The sequence below is a fragment of the Hippoglossus stenolepis genome, chromosome 4 (assembly GCF_022539355.2).
Source record: "Hippoglossus stenolepis isolate QCI-W04-F060 chromosome 4, HSTE1.2, whole genome shotgun sequence".
NCBI classification, from domain to species: Eukaryota; Metazoa; Chordata; class Actinopteri; order Pleuronectiformes; family Pleuronectidae; genus Hippoglossus; species Hippoglossus stenolepis.
This window is the reverse complement of record NC_061486.1, coordinates 4,426,182-4,448,733: the sequence shown is the minus strand read 5'-3', so window position 1 is coordinate 4,448,733 and position 22,552 is coordinate 4,426,182. Positions and strand designations below refer to the sequence as shown.

Below are 22,552 nucleotides of genomic sequence, written 5' to 3'. Positions count from 1 at the left end.
TATTGTTGTTTCTGAAATTCAAGAAGGGAAATCAAAGTTGCGTTCTTACCAGGCGTCGTCTTTCTTCTTCAACAGTGTTCAGCAGCTGCGAGAACTCTTTGAATGACTGTGCTGAAACACAAAGACGGATAATTTCTATAAACACCGTGCGAAAGACACTGAATGTGTGGTAAACAACTGCATCCACACGTATGAAGCCTTGTGCACATGTTTACCACAGTGACGCTCTGTGTTGTGGAATCCAGATGATTAAAAAAAAGATATTTCTAAAAAAAACCCACAGTGGCTCAGTCGTTAAACGTCAGATGTTCCCCCGGCACCCCACAAGCAGTAGCATGGTGCTAAAATGTTTATTTGCGCTGCAGCTTCGGAGCTTTCAGTGCAGCACATTTTAGCAGCTAATAAAATCATGCAGATGTCCAATTTAAAACCAAGACGAGCAGTAAAAAAACAATACTTTAATTGAATGGAACCCACTGATTGCTTCCCTTTATTTTCTCCCCCTGCTAGGCTTTACACTACGGTGTCACAACGTAGCGAAGACTGATGCAGTAGAAACTCGCTCGTGCCATCTGGGCCGTACTCTGATAGCTTGTATTGCACTCTGCAGCGCCAGATGAATTCAGCATACCATACATCCAACCTTATCAGCCACAGAATTGTGCCTTGATAGCTTCACAGCTTCATTAAATAGAGGGCCAGATACAGTGTGGCCTCTGTTGGTCAGCCCCCTGTATCTTCCCGTGTCCAGCCATTTAGCAGCGGTCAAGCTGCCCCTGCTTGCCAACACAGTAACATCATTATCGTCCGCGGCGGCCGGGCACGGGGACCCATGCATCATCTTAGACACTTTGTTCCATTTACACACCAAAGCTTTTAAAGACCAGGGAGCAATGATTTTGTGCCAGTGATCCTGCAGGCAGCCTGGCCTCCTATTAACGCCGCCAGCCCCTTTTATCAACAGCACAAACCTCTCGGGGGGGTAAAGGGCACAGCTGGAGCCGTTGATGGGACAAGATTAGGCTCCAAAGACAGGAAATGGGAGTCAAAGTGAGGTTACAGCTTGCATATCATTCACTGGCAAATAGAGAGGGAGGCAAGAGACCTGATGAATCTCTGAATGAAATTAAATACTGCCTCGATAACAAATTAGAAGATAAGATAAGCTTATATGAAAATATGGAAGATTTCCATATTCATTTACCAACATTTTGTGGGTTTAAATGTTGCCTTCCTGCTTGATATTTATCTATTTTCGAGCTCTTTGAGATCTGAGCTCGTACGAGAACGCTCTGAACACTTCTAGGAGATTCCCGGATTGACCTTCTGCGAGAAGGGCACGAAACTTTTCTGGAAATTTAAATTTCTATAGCCACATCAATCTTTGGCCCCATTGATTCCTAGATAACTGGCGTGAAATGTGAATGTCACTGCGAGAAGTCATAGAGTGAAATCAATAAAAGGTCAGGTGAACCTGTCTGGCAGCACATGCAGGATCCCGATGTTGTGCGGAGGAAGTTGGGAGCATCAAAGTGAACTACAGCGATACCGCATCAAGATCATGGCTGGCATTCACACAGGGGTCTCGCGATGTCAGTCAGAAAACTCAGTTTCATTGATGACTAGATTGATTTCAAGAGGCTGTTTCATTTTTTTTTTCCTCTGACAGCAATCATGGTCTTTTCTCTCGGAGACGACGAGGACAGGGAGCGTGGGGGGAGCTCCGAGCGTGAGGAAATCATTTCCAGTGAAAGAAGATACCGAAACTCTTATAGGGAGCTGTGCTTTTTTTTCAATTATATTATGTTATTTGTGCAAATGATGCATCCGCTTGTTCACGAGCCTCCCGAGTGAAATGAGCACCGACTCCAAACCACTTGTTTCTGTTGCGTCATTGATTCTCAGTGAAAACACAGCAATAGAACAGGTGGGGAGCTGAAATGTCCAGTGTTCGATCTGACATCAACACCACTCTGATAGGCAGGCCAGGAAACGAGAGCTTAGCTTTAAAATGAAAACACATTTGATTCCAATGAGGCTTGGATTGGGGGTGTGGATTTTTCCAGTAAGCACAATTGGTCAGCTGCACCCCCCCCCTGTGACCCATCATTCAGCCATTGCAGCTTTATCATAAAGAAAGGAGAGAGGGGGACTGTTCATTACGCATTCAGACGAACATAACAGCCTCATATAGAGGAGGTCGATATCGAGTCTAGCCCGCACAGATGGACAGTAATTCTGCCGTCTCCAGCTCTGCAGAGCAAAGGACTCAAGCTGGGGATAATGAGCAGTGCAAAAAAAAAAGAGAAGGAAGAAGAGGCCAGACTGGGAGTCCTGCCCATTAGAGGCAGAGAGACCCTCTGCACAGCTGCTTCCATATTCCTGTCGGAGGCTTGGAGGTTCGCACCTCCATTAATCTCTGACACTGATCACAATTAGTCCCCTTTGATTTCATATAGGCTCGAAAAGATACAGGGGAAGCATCATAAGCAAATCAATAGCATTAATTATGCATGCACCTCAGACAACTTTAAGATCTTTGCTCAAAGCCAAATCCAATTCCAACAACTCCCAACGACTCTGATGAAGCTTTTCCCTTCTATATTACCGACCTTCTCTAAAGTAAAATTACTATGATATTATATTATGATATTCTGAGCCACAGGACATTATCTGTGTTCAAGTGTCTCCCAAGACAAATCTTAAGGTAGCCTGTTGATTTGGGGGAGAGCAGAGAGGAAAGGATATTAAATACTGGGAAGAGATCCCGTCTTGAGCCAAACTGAACTTACCGATGTTCACCTCGTCGTCTGTCTCTGCGTCACCAATGCACTCGAACTGGAACTCCTGCAGCGACTGGGAGAACTTCTGGACGGCAACAGAAAGATCTGGGAAATCAGAGGGACTGAGCGTTAGAATAAAGCATCGCACAAATGAATCACGCATTAAAGACATATTCTACAAATGTATTAGTCGACAACTGACTGAATGTATCGTCCTTTCTCCACGCACATACGCTACAGAACTACTTCCTGTAAGTCACATGAAGACTTATCTAATGACTCAGACGTCTCATCCTAATACCAGCATGTCAGAGGAGCCTTAGCTTCACAAAACCCCTTCTCAGCTATTGATGAGTTTGCAGCAGGATAATTAGAAACATCCCATCAGCGATCAATGGCTTCAATCTTGTCCAGCATGCATGTAGATTTTGATATCGATCCTTCCTCCTTATGTCGAGCAAGTGTTACTACAACTCAAGCATCTTCGCTAGTTTCCACCTGATGCGGCTGTAATTTCCCCGTCCAGCACCCACATTGTTTAAATAGCAAAATGCACTCGCTTCCATCCGAGCGCCCTTGAATGTGCACGTGGTCAAGTGCATCGTTGTTTATGTGCTACCTCGAGGAAGCAGAAAGCGATTGACCAACAAAGACTTGGTCTGGAGTCACTGGTGCAGTATTTTTGTGGTCACATTATGCATTAGGTAAAATGCACCTTCTACAGTAGGTGAGTGCACAATGCATTTACATTCTGTCACACACACTTGGTCACTTTGTGCAGCAGCAGACCTGTTGGCTTTTTAAAAGGGGATGGGAGATTGCACCCATGATTGATTAAGAAACTTAAAGTAGAACTAGCAAACGTGGATTTGCACAGGAGCAAAGTGCACTCTGTTAAAATAGATCCCTGCAGTTCTAGTGGTAAGTTCGCCATTTGTTACAGTCACAAGTTACCACAACAAAACAGTGGAACTTTAAAAAGACTATTGTCTGACAGCTTCTGGGAGCCAAGGAGCAGAAGAATGCACTTTTATGATCTGCTGACTGTCCAATTCCAAGCCCACTGACATTCATACAATAGCGGGTCTGTGACTGACTGCAATATCTGCAATATTTACTCCATCGCTTGTCCATTAATCACAATACTCACATCTGTCCAGAAGAATTAAGCCCAGCTGAGCTGCCTAACCTTTATGTCAGAAGTGATAAAGTACACGTCGTGAGGGAAAATCCACATCTGGACACCCCCATGCTGAAAGATATAAATTTGTGCTGTTTACTGCATTCCAGGATGTAAGAAAGTGCTGTCCTGATATTTCCACTGACATTTGACAGCCTCCAGAGAAAAGGCTTAAGCCTCATCTATTCCATAAATTTCCAGCTGAGAAAGCGCGTCCTGCCTTTTATTAAAATATTCAGAAGAAAAGATTATATCTCTGCAGCCTCAGACGTATTTTCCTTCCTGTAAATTTACTTTTACTGACATCTCACTTTTAATGAAATTAAAGCACTCTGGAGAGCAGCATTCTTCCAAAAGATATCCCCCAAATTTAGCCTTTTCTTGCTGGCGAGCTGCTGTCCAATCAGTCTCCGAGCCTGATGAATTAGACTATGGGGGACACAGACAATATGTTGGGGGCTTCCGGTGTAGACAGACATCGGGGCCAAGATTCTTCAGTTCCCGGTACATCACTTACTGACGAGTTTCCTTTGTCAGACAATTTGTTAACCTGCGGGCAACCAGAGCCTGATGATGATTGGTGAAGCTAGAAATGAAAACCAGAAGGATCCAGACCCCAAAAATCATGTCCCTCGCCTACAGATTCTGCACATTCACACCCAGAGTCTGTTCATAGAGATTACTTTCTGACACGTTGGTCTAAATCTTCCACGGTGGTTGAATTGGGTCGAGATCTGGTGACGGTGATGTGATTCACATAATTTTCATCCTCATCAAACCCTCCGGTGGACCCCTCGTGCCATAGGGACGGGGACACTGACATTGTGGAATGGACAGGATGGACATATTTCACTGTAGGATAAAGGCGATCACTCAGAACAACACTTTTTATCGATTTGTTGTGACCCTTCGCTCCAAAAGGGGGACAAGTGGACTAACTCCATGCCAGTAAAAATGCCCCAGACGGCATAACAGAGCCAGCGGATCCTCTCACTTCAGGGGTCAAGCACTCAGGTCTGTACAGCCCTTGGTGTAAACCACACATTACTATGGAAGCTCTTGTACTCGGCCCCAACCCCAGAAACACTTCATCTAATGATATAGTTAGTCTAGATGGCATTGCCCTGGCCTCCGGCACTGCCGTGAGGAGCTATCGTTGCCCAGGGTATGTCCTTTGAAAAGGCAGTCCTTGAAGTTGGCTCTGTGTGGGAGTTCAACTAATGCACCTTCGCAAAAAATCTGGCACATCCTGTGTGAAAAAGGTGCAGAAACACACGGTAATGCACTTGCTACTTGCAGGAGGGATCATTGCAATTCCTTTTTATCTGGTTGCCCCAAAACTGCTCTCAACCAGATGATCCAAAACGTGGCAGGGCGATACTGACAGAGAAAGAGAGATCACACAGCTCCTGTTTTAACTGCTCTGCATTGACTCCCTTTGACATATACTATAGAATTTGAAGTATTTGCAAATAAAAGAACATAAAGCTGTGAAAGGTAAGTGAATCATATAAAAACAACATGCAATTGATTAAAAAATACAATTATTTAAAAGCAAGATGATAACAGTAGGTCTTACGCTGTGCTGTTCTAATTTGTGCTGGGACTACATTCCAAATGTTTGGTGCATTAAAACAAAAAAAAGTTTTTCACATTAAGAATTTTACAGCTTGGTTTTGGAGTCGCAGCTTCACGACCTAATTAAACAAAGATGTGGAGCAGACTTTAAACCTTTTAAACAAGTATAATTATTTCACAAATATAAGCAGCAGTGAAAGCTACTGAAATAATGACCTCATTCCTTGGCTCTTGTTAAAACCCTGGCTGCTGTAACCATAGTACCCTGCACACTCCTAGAATACACAGCCTGCTTGTGGTTCCAGACGGACACTGGGAGGAAGAGCCTTCATCTTCCGGCTTCGAACCATCTCCCAGTCTGTGTCTGGGAGGAAGTTCATCCTCCACATTTTAAAAGGTTTCAAACTTTTCTCCTCTCCAACTGTTTTGTGCTTAATCGTCTCTCTCCTGTTGCTGCAGTCTCGATCTGCTGTGTTTGCAAACCCCCCACTGCTTCTACAATCTTACTGCAATTATTATTAGTCTTCTAATCATTATTACTATTAGTGTACATCTCCATGGGGAACCTGATTGTGCTCTATTCTCTCTCTCTCTCTCTCTCTCTCTCTCTCTCTCCCTCTCTCTCTCTCTCCCACCCTGAGCTCTACCGGTTTCTTCCACTCGTACCCTTACCCATGGGGGGTAAGAGCACGATCTAGACCTGCAGTGATTATTGTATTTTCACCCCTGAACTCTCAAACGTGCATTCATATTGGTGATGAGGAGCTTTATGTGCTGCAGCCCTGCTACAGTATCCCTCTCTATGTAATTGTAAATGACCAGTTCTTGCTGACACAGTCTGATCACGAACCCGCATCGACTTTCTCCGTCCCCCCCCGGGGGACGAATTGTGCTTTGTGGTTTTTCACGAGCATCACGGTCATCAAACGTCCGCTGTTGACCACAATAGACGACCCTGTTTACAGATGTCTTTGTCTAAATGCAGGTGTAACACAAAAAGTTCACTGTTAGTATTGAAACGCCGGCCAGTTGAGAAGTCTGAGCATCTGCTGCCTCTGCCCAGACAACGAACCCGCTGAGATCTAAGGTCTGTTCCTCTCGTTGTCTTCGTAGAAAATGAGAATGAGCTGAGCCTGCAGTTTTATACTGTCTCTTCCACAGCATGATTGGATGTTAACAGCTTTATCACATAGCGTACAGTGCACCCCTGTGGAGGTTGCATTTGTTTTATTCCTTTAATTAGACCGATTTGGACTACACTACCCATGATGCCTCACCACTCATTGCAGCGCAGAAGAAGCCGGCTCAAGGTGCAAATCATCTGAAGTATTTTTTAACGAGTTTCAATGCAGCGATCAGGAATGAATCCCAGCACCGATGCTGCTGAACTGATCCAAACATGATTAAAAATCCGAGAGAAGAGGAGAGTTCTACGCAGCTCGATATCTGCTCTCATCCCGCTGTTGGAGCCACGGGCAGCCGAGCTGGGAGCTCCACGTCCGAGCAGCAGAGGAGAATCTGTAGCAGGGAGCGGTATCTCACTGCACACGTGTGCGTCTACCTACTTATCTGCGACGAGCCAGAATTAGCCAAGAGCAAATGTCTCATTGTTTGCAGTGATGAGTCAACCGCAGTGTTGCATGTCCATTCAAGAACCTAATAGGGTCTATGGAAAAAAACTACAAGACAAAATTTTTATTTCCTGAATCGTTTCCTCATCTAAAGCCTCTCACTTCTTCCAGTATCCAAGAAAAACATCTCAAAAACAAAAATGTGCCCGAGGATGTCAGATATCCTGACCTGGACTTCAAGGTTGGAAAGCAGAGTCGGTTAAATGTTTAAAGTCTAATATTGTGCTGCTACTTAATTTTTTACTGGATTATTGTGTTATATTCCAATCTGTCTCGGTTTGAGCATTTTTCAAAAAGTTTATGTGGAGTATTTAAAAAGCTCAAACTCCCTAATTAGCCAACATCAACACACAGCTGCCAAGCTGCTCTAAAAACAGATTTTTAGGCGCTCAGACACAACAGCATGTAAAAGCTCAATAAAATCTCTAACCCTAAGCCCTGTAGCTATTCTGAGGCATTAAAAGGCAGATTCCCTTTTTTAAATTATTGAATACATTCGTATAACGGCCCATATTGAGTTATGCTGCCGAAAATAGCTCCAAATACAAGACAAGACGAAAATAAACCTCGCTTAACACGACTTAAATATGCATCAAATCTTTATTATGATGCATTAATGATTGAAAACATAGGCCAACTATAAAAGCAGAGTATATTCAAGCAGTTTCCAATAATGTGTTTTATTCCACAAGTGGAAAAAGAAAACATTTTGGGAGCAAAACTAATGAAGCTGGATTCTAAGTCGAGGGGCAAAATAGCCGCAGTGCTGGATCAGTGACATGAAGGTCAGTGAGTGGGTCGGAGTTTCTTCTTGCCGAGGTGAAAGTAACCTATGTTTGCAAGTATATTTAAAGAGTGGGATGTAGCTTCAACACGTCCTGGAGGATTTAAGGACTCGGACGAATTTATAATTAAAAAGGCAAAACAGGATATATAGATTCTAAAAGACACAGAGGTTAGAGTTGTTGGCCGACACACTTTGAAATACACACATTTTCCTCATATTCTTTGTCGTCACCTCTCGCCTGAACGTCGCGGACATTTTCCTGTTGTTGTGAACGCGTCTGACTCGGACATTCTCCTGCTGCGCTCTTCAAAATGTCCAGACCCGTCGAGTCCATGTCTGAAAACTGCTTCCATGCATTACCCCGTTTGCTAAAGCTACAACAGAATGAAATATGTGATGAAAGCAATAGTGCATGAGAATCGCAGTTAGGGCGAAATAATCAATAGAAATATGATTGAAATCACAAAACGCAACGTCCAAATTGCATGGAGCTGAAATAATGTCTCGCAAATATATCAAATGAAGCCCTGTGGCGCTGTAGAGATGAGTGGCAAATAAATATTCTCCAGGTGTAAGGAAATGTGCTTGAAGGATACAGACACCAGCTAATAGGATTTATTTTACATTTAATTCGGCCCAATACTAGCTGGAGGGACAAGTTAACACGTGTCTCATCTTTTCCACTGTTTGCTATAACTTGTCTGTTGGAGGTTTCATCTTTCACTCTTATAATACATACTGATTTCAAACCTCCTACCCCTACAGTAGTTTATCCAACAGGAATTCCAAAGTACAAAATGGCCTTAAAAGCTCAGAGAAATCAATGCTCTCACCTCTGCAGGAGCATAATCAGCCAGATTTAAAGAAAAGAGTTTTATTCGTCAGTGAGCATCTTTCTCTTTACCCGACAGTCGGCGTTGTTATATCGTATTTAAGTGCAGTTTAGTTATCGGAGGAACAGAATAAGAAGACCGAGGATTGAAAAAGCACTTACACACCTCAACAATATCTCAAGCATAGGGTATTTGGGACCACGTGTGCGTGTCGCCGCCCCTCCGAGTGCCACTGAGTGGACCTTTTCAGAAGATGTATTGTGCCGGTGATGTGCTCATATCATTCCTGACTCTAACGCTGCTGATTTGAGATCAATACCGAGCCGGGAGTTGTCTGGAGATGCTCGCAGGACCATCAATAATGGATGATCTTTTGGCTCTGACATTCAGACCGGCCCCAACCTCGAAAAATACAACACTGTTCAGCCGACAACGGAGAAAATACAAAGAAAAAAAGAGAATCCACGTGATAACAACAACATGATTCTGCTTTTAAGGAACAGAATCCAGTATAATGCACGGCTGGAAATGTGTCAATAGCACAAAAATGATAAAACCTATTTATTATTAAGTTAAAATATAAAAATACACATATTTTGGCAATGCTGTGGTAAAACAACCTTTAGTAGAAGGAAAAATATAATGTAGAAAAACACATTTTATCATATTACTGAGAGCAAGGCACTGAAAAATGAGTACATGTCCTGATATTTCAAATTTTCAGAGGTCTTTGGGTCGGTTTCTCTCTTATCAGATTTAAAAAGGTGTCTTTTACCTTACAAACATTCTCGGATGCCGCAGCCACACGGTCGGCACATGTGTACAAAACACTCTCAAGCAACACATGCAAGTTATTTACTTGCTAATTTAGACAAATAATCATTATTTTAGCATGTTTTTTTTTTAAATTAGCATTTCATGGCGACGGTTCCCATTAGGCTTTAAGAGCAGTCGTGTGTCGAGGGCTTGTGGGAGATGTGGTCGACACAGCTGCCGGAGCAGAAGGTCGCTCGAAAGTGGGACGGCTTTGATTCTCTGCTCCCCGAGTTAAATACTACAACATCCCACAAGCTCCGAGTAGAGAGTCACTCACCTCACATGGAGAGTGATGGTGAGCGGTTAACGTGCTGTAACCCAAACTGACCTCACTGATCTGTCTCTGCAGCTGCATCCTGTCTGTCTGTCTGTCTGTCTGTCTGTCTGTCTGTCTGTCTGTCTGTCTGTCTGTCTGTCTGTCTGTCTGTCTGTCTGTCTGTCTGTCTGTCTGTCTCTCAGCAGAATAAAGGGGCCGTTTTTCACTTTCTTAATTAGGCCATTAAGAGATATCAGCACCCTTCCCATGTTTATTATGATTTCCGCACCAACTTAGTTAACGCAGCAAAAATGGTCCTGCAGGTTTTGAGTACTGGACAGATTTTGTCACCGCGATCGCATCACTTCATATTAATAAAGTTGGGATCAAATTGAAGGACGAGTTTGAAGATAGGGGCAATATTGTAATATCAACATATTGACGTGCATTGTAGGTGGTGCGATCTTATGGTGAACCCCCTCATGACTGAAAACTCAGTTTGCCACTGGTGTGATCAATCCCACGATGTCATTTTCAAATATTTCCTTTATTGATGATTGATTGTTTGAATTAAAAACTAATGTATTTATCCTTTCTTACAAGTCCATGGTTGAATGCCGAGAAAATCCCCCTCCTGAACTTCTGCATTTTTTATTAAAATAATATTAATTTGGAAATGTGGTGTATTTTGAATATGTGCAGTCGTAACCAAAGAGGTATGTTTTTGAGAGAATGTATTTTTGCATCTTGACTAAATGAATGTTCGTGTCCAGGTACCGTGTCTGATTCCAAAGTCATTACAAACGCTTGCAGAGTGAAAGGTTTGCCGACGTGTTGAGGCTCATTACTACCGTCCTGCTGTGTCTATACCTGAAGATATGCATGAATAAATATTTTAATCAGGGCAACGCTCCAAAAAAAAAGAAGAGCTGCAACAACAATTCAGTTTATTTCCTATTTATATGCATTATTTACAGAGTGACTTTGACCCATTAGCGGGAAGCACAGACCGCCTCACTTTAAGTGATCACAAGGCCGAGCAGCAGAGATAAATGGAAAGAGAATCAGTGGAAAAGGAAGATAAATGAACGGATAGGTTTTTTAACCTGAGGTAAGCAGTAAGGGCAGAAGCAGAGAAACACATTCCACACTGTACATCTGGAAGTTTTCGTTGAAACTCTGCAGAAACAAAGACCCTCAGCTGTGAGGTCGTTTATCAGCTTCAGTCTCTCTCTTCTCCCGGTCGACTCCCAACCCTGAAGTTTTAATAAGGCCGATTGTTAAGAGCTTTGATGCAGTTTGCTTGACCATCAGATTAAAGTCTCACAAACGGCAGAGTGAACAAAATAAGTTTTAAAAAAGGTAAATCTGTTATTGTGTACAAACATTGCGCCTGAACACCCTACACAGCGCGTAGTGACATTTACGAGGGCTGCTCCAGTTTTCATGTTTACGATGCTCTGCACAGACTTGTCATGTCGCAGCTACTTTACAATGATCAGAGTAAACAACACTTCACAGAGTCTGATGCAACGCAGACGTACAACGGCAGCAGGCCCGGGGTTCGCTTCTGCTGAGGAAGAAAGGGAAGGACGTGAGAAATGAGAGACAGAAGGAGAAGAAACACCTTTAGGAGGAAGTTAGAGCACGTCACGGGTTCCTCCACATATTCTACCTTCACTCCACCTCCTCTGCACAAACAAATAGCAACTTTGAGGATGTGGTGTGAAAACGAGCTGCGCGGTTCAGCGCCGTCATGAAAGGAGCGAATCCGAGGATCTTGTTTACGACATGAAGTGTGACTCTGAAATTAGAGAAGAGAGCACGAAAGGAACAGAAAAAAAAACACATGGGCTCTAATTATTGGATTATTTCTGCTCCTCCTTTCATCACACACAGCCAACCCGTCATCTCCCCCTGCATGCGAGAGGGAAACAGAGCGAACAAAAGTTACACTGTGATATCCTCCTGTGCAGGTTTCTAATCAAAGAGCGCCGAGCTCTGACCACACAGCCAGGACACGAGCGCACGGAGCAGCTACCCCCGGTTAGCGCCCGGTGTGTGAGATGTGAGGGAGGACTGCGGCTGTCAGTCAGCGCACAGCAAAGCCCCCTGGGTACGGCCTTTATCTCGTCTCCAAGGCAACCACATACTACCGAATTCCATCCGCTGACAACCCTGACAAAACACAGACGACACTGCAGGAAAGTCTTCGGCTTTCTGGCAACAAAAGCTAAAGTAAATGTTTACTTCCGTAGCTACTGGGACATTAAATATAATTTGAGGACATGCTCAGAATTCTGGAGCACCACTTTGGTGTAGTTCTGAGCTTCTAGCCAATGTAACACTTGTTAAAAAATGTGATCTAATTAAATAAAAAACATATTTTCAATCATGCAAAATGAAGAATATTGATAGGTAGGTACAGTCATATCTCTTTAGTTAAAATTACACTGATGCTTTACAACACAAACTCTTCATTTGTGCCTAAATGTAACACATCTGCACAGCTAGGATTCATAATCATTTTCATATTACACGTAAGGATTAAAAGACCAGGATACATAGTAAGACAAAGGAATACAGCAATAGTCATATAATCATAATGCCTCGTGTTATTATATTATGCATGCGCAACATCAAATATTAAAACTTCTGTATCTCTAAAATGCACTGCAAAGACAAAGGGTGGGTTATACTGAGTTCATTTCCAATTAGCAGCATTTGTGTCTTCATTGGTCCAAGGACACAAAGGCATTTGAGGCTGAATTGTGAGGTCAATAAAATCTGTTGTGAATAATATTAATAGTCTCAACAAAAGAAAAACACCAAAGAGAGAAAAATTGCTCACGAAAAGAGACGTAATTAAGCTTAAAATAAACAAATTTTGATGAAAAACTAAAATGTTAAAATTACACCAAAAAAACATGAAGGGAAGTATTTCAAGCTCCCGTTGACTCACACATGTTGAAACCTGCCAGAATATATAAGTGCACAACACTTGCAGCATTCTGTGTTACACACTCGTCACAATGCTAATTAGTCCGCGCTGCGCTCTCACTCCTCTGGTGTTTTAATGAAGCGCTCTAACGCAAACCATTGCAGACACGCTCCAGTGAAAAGCAATATGAACAAAACCTGCAGCTTTTCTCCACTGAAAGCTTTTCTCTTGCACGAGCCACGTATGTAACCAGGCTTTGCCTTTTTGTCTTTTTGTCGAGCCAAACACACAAAAAACAGAAAGCGTCCTGCGACAGCGTGCAGCCTGAGTGGAGACAGCCGCCTGTCAGCCCCGTACATCAGCGGCGCAGTGAGAAACGCCACAGCGGCGCTTTCTTTCAGCGAGACGCCGCTGATTTCAGATTACAAGGTCTTCAAAGGGGAACGCTTCTTTGCACCGAGCTTAACGAGACACGGGGAGATCTCTTTGATGCAACAGTGGGGCGCATTGTGCCACTTTGATTCCGTTTGGGGGGGGGGGCAGCCCCTCAGGTAAGGCCCCCCTTGCACCTGCTTACTTATACGTTCGCCTGTCAGTCGCCCCCAGCGGGTGGTGGCGGTGGTGGAGGAGGGCTGGCGTGCAGCCGTGTCAGGTGAGCCAACCAGACGCCCCCCACCCTGCCAGGGAACATGCTGAACACTTCCCACCACCAGCAGCAGTTGCCTGAAACAAAGCCTCATCGAATAACCCAACAGCTCACTGACGTCTGTGGTGGCAGTCGGTAACTTTAAGTGGCAGTTGGTCAACCTGAGTCTGGAGCGACAGGGAGGTCTTAATAAAACATGGAGGGGAAGACGCTGCATCACATACATTGGTCTGGTGGGGAGCAGTGAGACAGTCTGCAGACACACTGACTTTACACTTTACAATGAGTTACATGTATGCCGACCACTATTTGTGAAAAGCATCAGATTCCCTGTGTACATGCTGTATATACCCATTTTATATTGTAATATATATTGGTTAATCTACATAAGGTGTAGATTGCAGATGTTATTCCAACCATATGATCAGAAATGATTATTTTCCGATCGATATAAGCAATGTAAGGTCGTATCTTTAGTCCTATAGGATGCAGAGACACCTGTGAATGATGTCATTATTATAACTTATTTATGACATAATTTGAAATACGTTGATGATCAATATAAACTGTAGATTTTCTTTCAAGGCCATTTACGGCGATATCTTGGAAAATCTATTTTTCGGACCATATTTTTTTGTTGACCTCTGTTGACCATCAGCTCCAAAAGTTAATCAGGTGAAGATACCAAGCAAAATAATACTCCCCCCAAGTTTGGTGGAAATTCGGCCATGCTATGTTGAGTAAATTGTACAAACACACACACACACATACACGGCTATCCTTTGCATTGACTTCCATTCATTGTGGACAGTCAAACCAAAGCCTTATCCCTTCATGCCTAACTCCAACGTTAACATAACCACAACTCACATCTTAACTTTAACCTAAACCATTACTCATCAGGACGGGGTACTGGTCCTCATGAGGACAGTTTTTATACTGGGAAAGGACCTCACCTACACACGCCGGGGAAAATAAGTCTGCCAATTTAATCCATGACTCAAAAATGTAAGTCACTGATGATGAGATAACGACAGGGAGAATACACCTTTAACATCCACCTATTCACTGAATCTGAATTAGTAAAGAGACGATCCCGCCTCTCTTTGATATGAGGCTGATGCAACGCTACAGTCTATTCTTCAGCTCCACAGAAGAAAAAAAAAGATCCGTTATTAGCTCCTGCAATTCAGCTGGAATGAAAGACGGCAGCCGGGGGCCGGCCTCCACCATTTATCACCGAGTCCACAGCCTTTAGACTGAGTTGAGACACAAAGACAACACGACTGACTCGAGTTCTGACGGAGATGAACTTGACAGACAAAAAAAACACACAAAAAAATACGGATTTCACATCCATGGTGGTGGTTGGCTTTGCTCTTCCCCAAATAAAATGTTTACAAGAGATCTGTTAAGTGTGAAGCCGCCTTGCTCTTATCTAGGCAATGAGATGCTTCCAAGACAATTAGAAAACAAGAGGTGTGCAGGCCTAATTTAAATTAAACACCCATTGTGCAAACACTTCGTGATGAAACTTGGCAACCCACAGGGCCGGAGAGTTTCTAATGTGCCAGGCGAAGTCTGAGTTTAGCATCTGCGTAGGTTGACTTGCAAAATCACCAACTTTTACCAGAGAAACATTTGGTGCATCGCAGGGATGTAAAGGATGAATAGATTTCTGCAGTGTATATTATATTGTATCCACTCAAAGGACTGAACAAAGCCCCTGTACCTCCTGAGCCTCAGCTAACCAGTGTATGTATTATAAATGGTTTTCCGTCGATGTCAGGTCATCAAAGCAACATTTCTGAAAGTCAATGTGATCAGTTATCAGTCATTTTCATCATAAAAGAGACTCACAATGCTCATATTAATGTTAATTTTAATTTGGGTTATTACCTGAAAATGTTTAAATGCTCATTAATGTTCATTTTCCTCTTTTGGCCGCTGACAAGATGAAGCCCACTCTGTTGTGATTGGTCAACCACTCTTTGTGTGTGTGTGTGTGTGTAGAAAATATGTGCGTCATGCTAATTTGGAGCGTTGTGACATCACAATGATGGAGCAGTATCGTCCGGACTAATGACGAGGACAGAGTTTTCTGTTGTGGAGAGGACCTCCCTGTATTTGGGTCTTTTTATCTTGCAGAGCAAAAAAAAATCTTCAATGCAAAAGAGAAAAGAAACTGAAAAAGCATAATGTCTCCTTTAATATGAACATTGCATATCAGGGTGACAACATTTAGCTCAGAAGTCTTTGCTTTCATCACACTATTAATGCACAATTCAACAGTCAGCACGTGGGAGAGTGAGTTAATATTTAATCTCGCGGAGGAGAAACACGGCGCATCATGTTATCCTTTTCAGGCAGAAGAAGCGACAGCAGAAATACCGGCTGTAGGCACGAGAAGGATGTGCTCGGTGTGACAATCACTTTGACTGACAGAGTGACAACGGAGCACTTCTGAGCAGACCTCAATCTGGAGTCAAACACATTTCCCTGCACAGTCTGAGGGGGAAGCAGCTTTTAGGAATACAATGTGTAATCCTTCTATCAAAATCTGTCCACAAAAACAAGCCAGTCCCCTCGCAGTGCGGCGTGAGCCTGGGCTCGCCGGCTTTACCGCTGAACGAGGCACAGAACGTACCCCGGTATTTCACTTCCATTACACGAGTTCAAATTTATCAAAGTAGTCAAAGCAGCAGCAGCAATACAATATAAATGATATAATCCTGCAACACACGGCCTGTTCTACAGTCACAGTCCGACACACACACACACACACACACACACACACACACACACACACACACACACACACACAGTGATGTCAGCCCAAATGCTATCTGAGGGAGGATGGGGGGATGGTTATACAAGCATGTTTACAGGACATTTCCTGTGGCTGAGCCTTGGGAGCATCATCTGTCCTCAGACAAACAAACACTGTGAGTTTCCCAAAGCCGATTGTGAAATCACATTTCACCAAACGTCCACACGTCACGTCCTCCTTCAGTAAAAACAACACTCGCTAATCACATCTAGATTAAGTTGCATTAAAAGAGCCCTGAAGTACGCAGGCGTAGTCGGGACATTTAAAAGGTGCCTTTTACAGACTTGCTAAACACTGTACTTTTTATAATGACAACCTGCATGCGTGTCAGCCAGTCATTTCAGCTTGTACAGTGAGGCTGGTGAACAGACGTGGGCATCGGCTGGAGACAGACAGCTAATATAATTATGGGCTAAAGCCCACTCAGATTTATAAAAACATGCTTTAAAAAGGGTTTTTGCATGGAAATAACTTTTAAGTGCTCAACGCCCCTTAAATTTGAGAGCTTTTGCAGAAAGGGATGAAAAAAAAAAAAGCTCCAGCGAAGAACAAGCAGTTACTTTCTGTTTTGCAAATTTGCACAAATTATGTGTGAAGGACGGACGCCGTCGTCCAAAAAGCTGCCCGACTCTCAGAGGGTCCTTCGCTGCACTGGGACCAGCACTGGACCTTTGCTGCAGTGATTTTCCAATGTTTTTCATGCACATTTACCAATGTCAAAAAATGTTAACCCACATTGTGTACCGCCTGTGACAAAAATCACACAACAACAACAGTTTTTAAAGGATGCTTGCTTTGCCAGTAACTCGGGTTTAAACCAAATCGATAGAAAACATAGATGCAGCATCCGTGACGTCACGTGCAGCCGTCAGACTCTTCGCATGCAGGCTCACACCCGAGGCAGCTGCACGCGAGCGCAACAAAATGACAAAAGCCAGGGAAACAAGTGGCTGGTGAGAAAGGTCAAAACGTAAAGTGAGCCAAACAGTCTCAAATATTTTCCTTGGGAGCCGGCCAGTCAATCCACGGCTAAAAGGCTAATGAATATTGAACAGTACTTGACAGGTGGTGAGAAGAGAGGACTGCAAATGGGAACGCACACGTGAACCATGGTACGTGATGAAAAAAAAATAATAACAATGGAGGAATGGAGGAAAAATCATTTTTCTCTTCCACGCCACGTATTAAGCACGTGTGGAATATCATCTGTTTTCTTTAACCTTTTCAGTTTAATGTCCCGTTTCATCTCCTGGAGCAGATGGATTTATCACGTTGTGTTATAGAACAGATATCTGTCAGGGAAAATACATTGTGTGTAGTAATGATAATTAAAACCTATATTTGCTCTTATAAACCACAATCATATTGTTATGTGTTAGTTTTGTTGCTGTAGTAAAATTTTTCTGGTTGCTATTAGAACTCTATACATGGGATGTTGGAATATTATCAAATGCTTCATATCACGACACTCTTTACAACCTCAGCTAAAAGTATATGTAAGTAAATAAACCATAACCATACTGAGAAAAAGGAAATTGAATACATATCTAACTTTTTGAGAAACCTACATTTTTTAGTTTTTGCGAAGAGAGGGCAGATAAGGGAAATCCCCCGGTGGCGTCATCCACTGTGACGACACGTTGCACCACACAAAAAGTGTCGTAATGACGTCTTCATGAGTGAAACAACGCGATGAGGTGAAGGACGGAGGCCTGAGCTTCCCAGTACAACAAGAAAGAATGTCCTTCTTATCTCAGAGTGATTTAAACAAGGTCATAAGGGTTGAAAATGCTTAATGCAGCTGGGGCTCCAACATTAAGTTGATGTAACGCAAACCGGAAAAACTGCAAATTTAGTGAAACACAAGTTGACTGAAGGCCACGTTTTGACCAGGACAACTTTTCCCAGGAGGCTTTGCAGCAACAGGGACCAGGGTCTGAAGGACGGCTGGTGAGACGAGAAGTTAGGGAGGGAGTCACGGAAAAGTCGGCTTCTAGCAGTAGTCAGGCAGTGCATGTTTATTTGTTGTGGGGGTGTAGCGAGAGGGCTGATGGGAGGGGGTGGGATGTTATTCATTTCAACGATGACCGATCCTAGCTTTAATTAAAAAATCTTTTTTTAGTACTAAACGAAAGCACAGGAATCTTTTGGGGTGGGGCTTGAAGTGCTGAAGATGCCTGATTGGTCCAGTGCTCCAGCGTTTTGATTCAACTGGCCAAATCTCTGCAGTAGCTTGTACTGTAAAACCTGTTTCCTTACATTAGGTCGAGCTTTTCACACTTTAGCGCGTCTGAATCTCTTCCACTTTCACTGTTACATTAAGTAAGTGACACAAAAAACACCACATCGAAAACATCAGTATTAGCCCCATATCTCTAAGAAACACTCTAGAGAATCACTGAGTGCCTTTAGTGTGTTGCACTCCAGCAGAGGGACTAATAACAGTCAGTGGTTGTTATGGACAACAGGTAAGGACAGAAAGCATCAGAAACAAATAGTGAGGTGAAGCTATTTTTACAGCATCTGGAGACAGATCTCTGCCCAACAACAGAAACTAAGTTTATAACTAACATGGGAACATTTAGACCATGATCTTCAGGAGCATTAATACATACATGACATCATAATAAGAGGTACAAGAAGAAAAAACTATTTATAACCATTATTATATGTAAAAAGAGGCAAAAAGTCTCTTTACTACTTCATTATTTCAGCAACAACCTGGAGTCAGCGCTCCACAATACTACACACTTAGTCCTTTAAGGAAGTAAGAAATAACCAAACCTCTGTTTCTAACGTACACACACGTCTTCAAACATACGACAATCTTCCCATTCACATACAAACTACACACACACACAGAGCGCTGTAGCTACACACACACACACACACACATACCAGGAACTGCTGCTCCGTGTGGTTTCAATAATGTGTGCTCCCATTTTACAGGTAATCTATTAACATGAAGTCAACCTTGGCTCAACAGGCCTCATTCTCTCAGGCAGCACAGGCGGAGACATCAATTATACCATTCCATGTAGAAACTCGAGATGATTACTATTAAAACGGGGTCCGCGCAAGGTCTCCCAGTAATGTCACCACTGATGGCAGGTCATAAAGGGTCATAAACCTCGACGGCGTCCCGAGTTAAAGACCATCAATAATTTACATCCATCTCCTCGGCTTCCTGCCCCCGACTGAAACCGGGTATTCCAGTAAAAAGGCCTCACCCCCCTCGTCACGACCGTGGAAAGACAAATAAGACGCGAAGTTCCTTCAAATCAGCTCCGCGCTGGAGTTTTCAGACAGTTTACGCATCAGGGTTCATCACCGGTTGATTAGCATTCCTGGATTTTAATTTTTAATCTTCCGAGAGGCCGGCCACCTGGTGGGACCAAGATGTTTTCCTGCATCAATAACCCAATCAAAGGCAATCAGGGTCTCATTCCGCCCGTATATGCAGAGTACAACCTGGAGTGTTAAGGTCTTACTTGGTATTAAACTGTTTGCACGGACCTTTGACACCGTGCCACTGAGTAACCTCGCCGCCATGAATAAACCATTCAGCAGCATATTCCTCTCCACCTGTGCTGCCCGGCCCCGGCACAACTATTTCCCTGCAAAAAAAATTAAATAAAAACCCCGATCGGAGATACGTTTGGCCTCCTCTGCCCTGAGAGACGATTCTTTTAAATATAGCGTGGTAAGAGACGATGATCCCTCGGTGCTGCTCAGTGGTTGTTGACATCGAATGGAACCGTGATATCGAAACATAGACGTGAAAACACTCAGAAGAAAAACTGTGTCAAACTATAAAAAGCCACAGTTTAATTTCTAAAAAAGACATTTTACAACAAGAAAATACACAAATATACATGGATGTCATTATTAGGGCCAGAGCAGTTTTTGGGGGCCGCCTCCAAAACTCACCAAATTTTCCGTGACTGTCCGTTCTGGGGAAAATTGACATATTTCAATGTGCTCGGGAAAGTGCATCTTGTACTTTCATGTACTTTTGCCAAGAGAAATTAAATTTGGCACAGATGTGTTTCAAGCCAAGACACACACACAACATCCTCTCACCACTTTCCACCAGACCAGACAGGAAGTCGGACATTTTGGATTTGAACACATTTGGTGTGATTTTTTGACGTTTTCACACGTGCAACAAAAACCCTACTGCTCCTTCAGACTCCATCTGATTCAACTTCAAATTAGGTTTAATTCATGTCAGAGACTTTTTGATTTAAAGTTGTATTATCGGTGAGTTTTCGTCTGGGGGGGCGTGGCCGTGGCTCCGAATGTCAATGTCTTGTCATGACACTTCTAGAAGCTGTGACTGCCATGTTTTTTCACTGCATAAATGTATATATATACAAATATATATACACACACATACACATACATACATACATATACTGTATATACACACATACATATACATATACACACATATATATATATATACTACATGCTACACTACCTCTGATAGGTGAGAGTGAAAAGTTTAAGTAAATTCCAACCCTGCACTAATCAGGGTGTCACTCTGAACAGTTGAACTCCTTCATCTCACGTGAGCAGCTCTGACTCTTCCTCAGTTAAAACAAGTCTGTGCACGTCAGAGAGTCTCAGAGCAAAGAGGAAGACTCACTGCGGCCTCAGAACAATGAAGAACGTGGAGTTTTTTAAAACTTTCATAGATGTGATTCAGAGCAGACCCGCTGTCCACGGGCTGCAGAGAAGCATCCTCTGCACCAGGACCAGGACCAGGACCAGGACCAGGACCTGGACCAGCGCAGCCCAGAAGAGCCTCCACACGCACGCACACACACACACACACACGCGGAGGAGCAACTTACTCTTGAGCGCGGTGATGAGCATGTTTCCATCTTTGATCAGGTCCTTGATGAACTTATTGGTCCGCTCCAGCTCGATCTCATGACACTTGAGTCGCTCCCTGAAGTCCGGACTGTCCACGAAGGAGTCACTGAACTCCAGAGTGGGGAGTCCCATCCTAACGCACGCGCACACACACACAGAGTCACACACACACACACACACACACACTCTTCAAACTCTGAGATTATTAGAGATCTGACTTCTCATCCCGCTCGGCTCCGATATGATTCAACCGTCTCCAACTTCTTTCTCCCCCCCTAAAAAAAAGTTTCCCCTCGCTCCTCTTGAGTTCCTCACTTCCGCTTTGGTTTCTCCCACATCACAGAAAACAGTGGAGTTGTGACTCCTGCTGGTTAGACTGGGTCAGGTTGAAACTGCTCCTGGGAGGAACCTGCTTCTTATCTCTGTCTCTAATAACTGATCCAATGTCCAAAGGTTGCGTCTCAATAAAACCCACGGGGATTATATAATGCATTTATATAACAGCAGCTAAATATAATAAGACATGTGCATGTGTATATTATATATTTATAGGTTATATGTATATATATTTCCACAGTTTTTTCCTCTGTGATTTCACATTTTATTAGTTTACAAAAACTTGAAATTCAAACATTCATTCAAACGTAGGGGGGGAAGTTATTATGTATTATTAATAATAATAATAATGTTAATTTGTATAGCACCCCTCATACTAGAAATGCAGCTCAAAGTGCTTCAAATAGAATATAGATAAAAATAAAAACATGGTAAAATGTAATTCATATAAGAGAACAGATTTGAACTAAAATAAGAACATGTTAAAATGTTATATAAGTGTAGTTACACTGATTTCACCAGGTTGGAGGGTCCCCATCAACACAATCTGAACTCCACAGTAAATAAATTAAATACTCACTGCATTACATGGTTGTCACTTTTTATTTGAAATTCAAATATTCATTCAAACGTGGAAGTAAAGTTAATATTTGAACTGTGATAGCTGGTTAATTCCTATTTCCCACTTTGATTTTCTCCCACATCATAGAAAACAGTGGTCTTCTGACTCCTGCTGGTTAGTTAAGGACAGTTTGAAGCCGTTTCTGTGGATCAGGACTCAATACGTCTCCATTTCATCCCTAAAGACTCTAAGTGAAATAATTGTATTGGTCACATGAAGGAAATGCTGCAGATTTAAACAGTAATAACTGGTTCAAATTTTTGAATTTCAACTTTTGGGGAGCTGTCACGTCATCTATTATCACACACACACTGCACAAGAAGCTTATTGTACTTGTTATGACTAATTTCTTCTTCGAATCCATTTGTTTTTCACGAATTTACAAACTATCTCATCCATTTAACAGACGACTCTATCGTCTATAACTTAGTC

The 22,552-nt window shown here is 42.8% G+C and overlaps 1 protein-coding gene across 2 annotated transcripts in view; it reads right to left on the bottom strand.

The window, feature by feature from the left end:
* Positions 1-21,468, bottom strand: part of LOC118105864 (rho GTPase-activating protein 42) — a 63,185-nt gene extending 41,717 nt beyond the window's left edge. For both annotated transcript variants that reach the window (XM_035153839.2, XM_035153840.2), the window contains exons 1-3: positions 21,141-21,468; positions 2,793-2,888; positions 50-111 (exon numbers count right to left, since the gene is read on the bottom strand). In XM_035153839.2, coding sequence (XP_035009730.2) covers positions 50-111; positions 2,793-2,888; positions 21,141-21,294 — 312 coding nt within the window. In that variant the 5' untranslated portion in view covers positions 21,295-21,468. The remainder of the gene's footprint in view (positions 1-49; positions 112-2,792; positions 2,889-21,140) is intronic.
* Between the last annotated feature and the right edge of the window lie 1,084 nt (positions 21,469-22,552).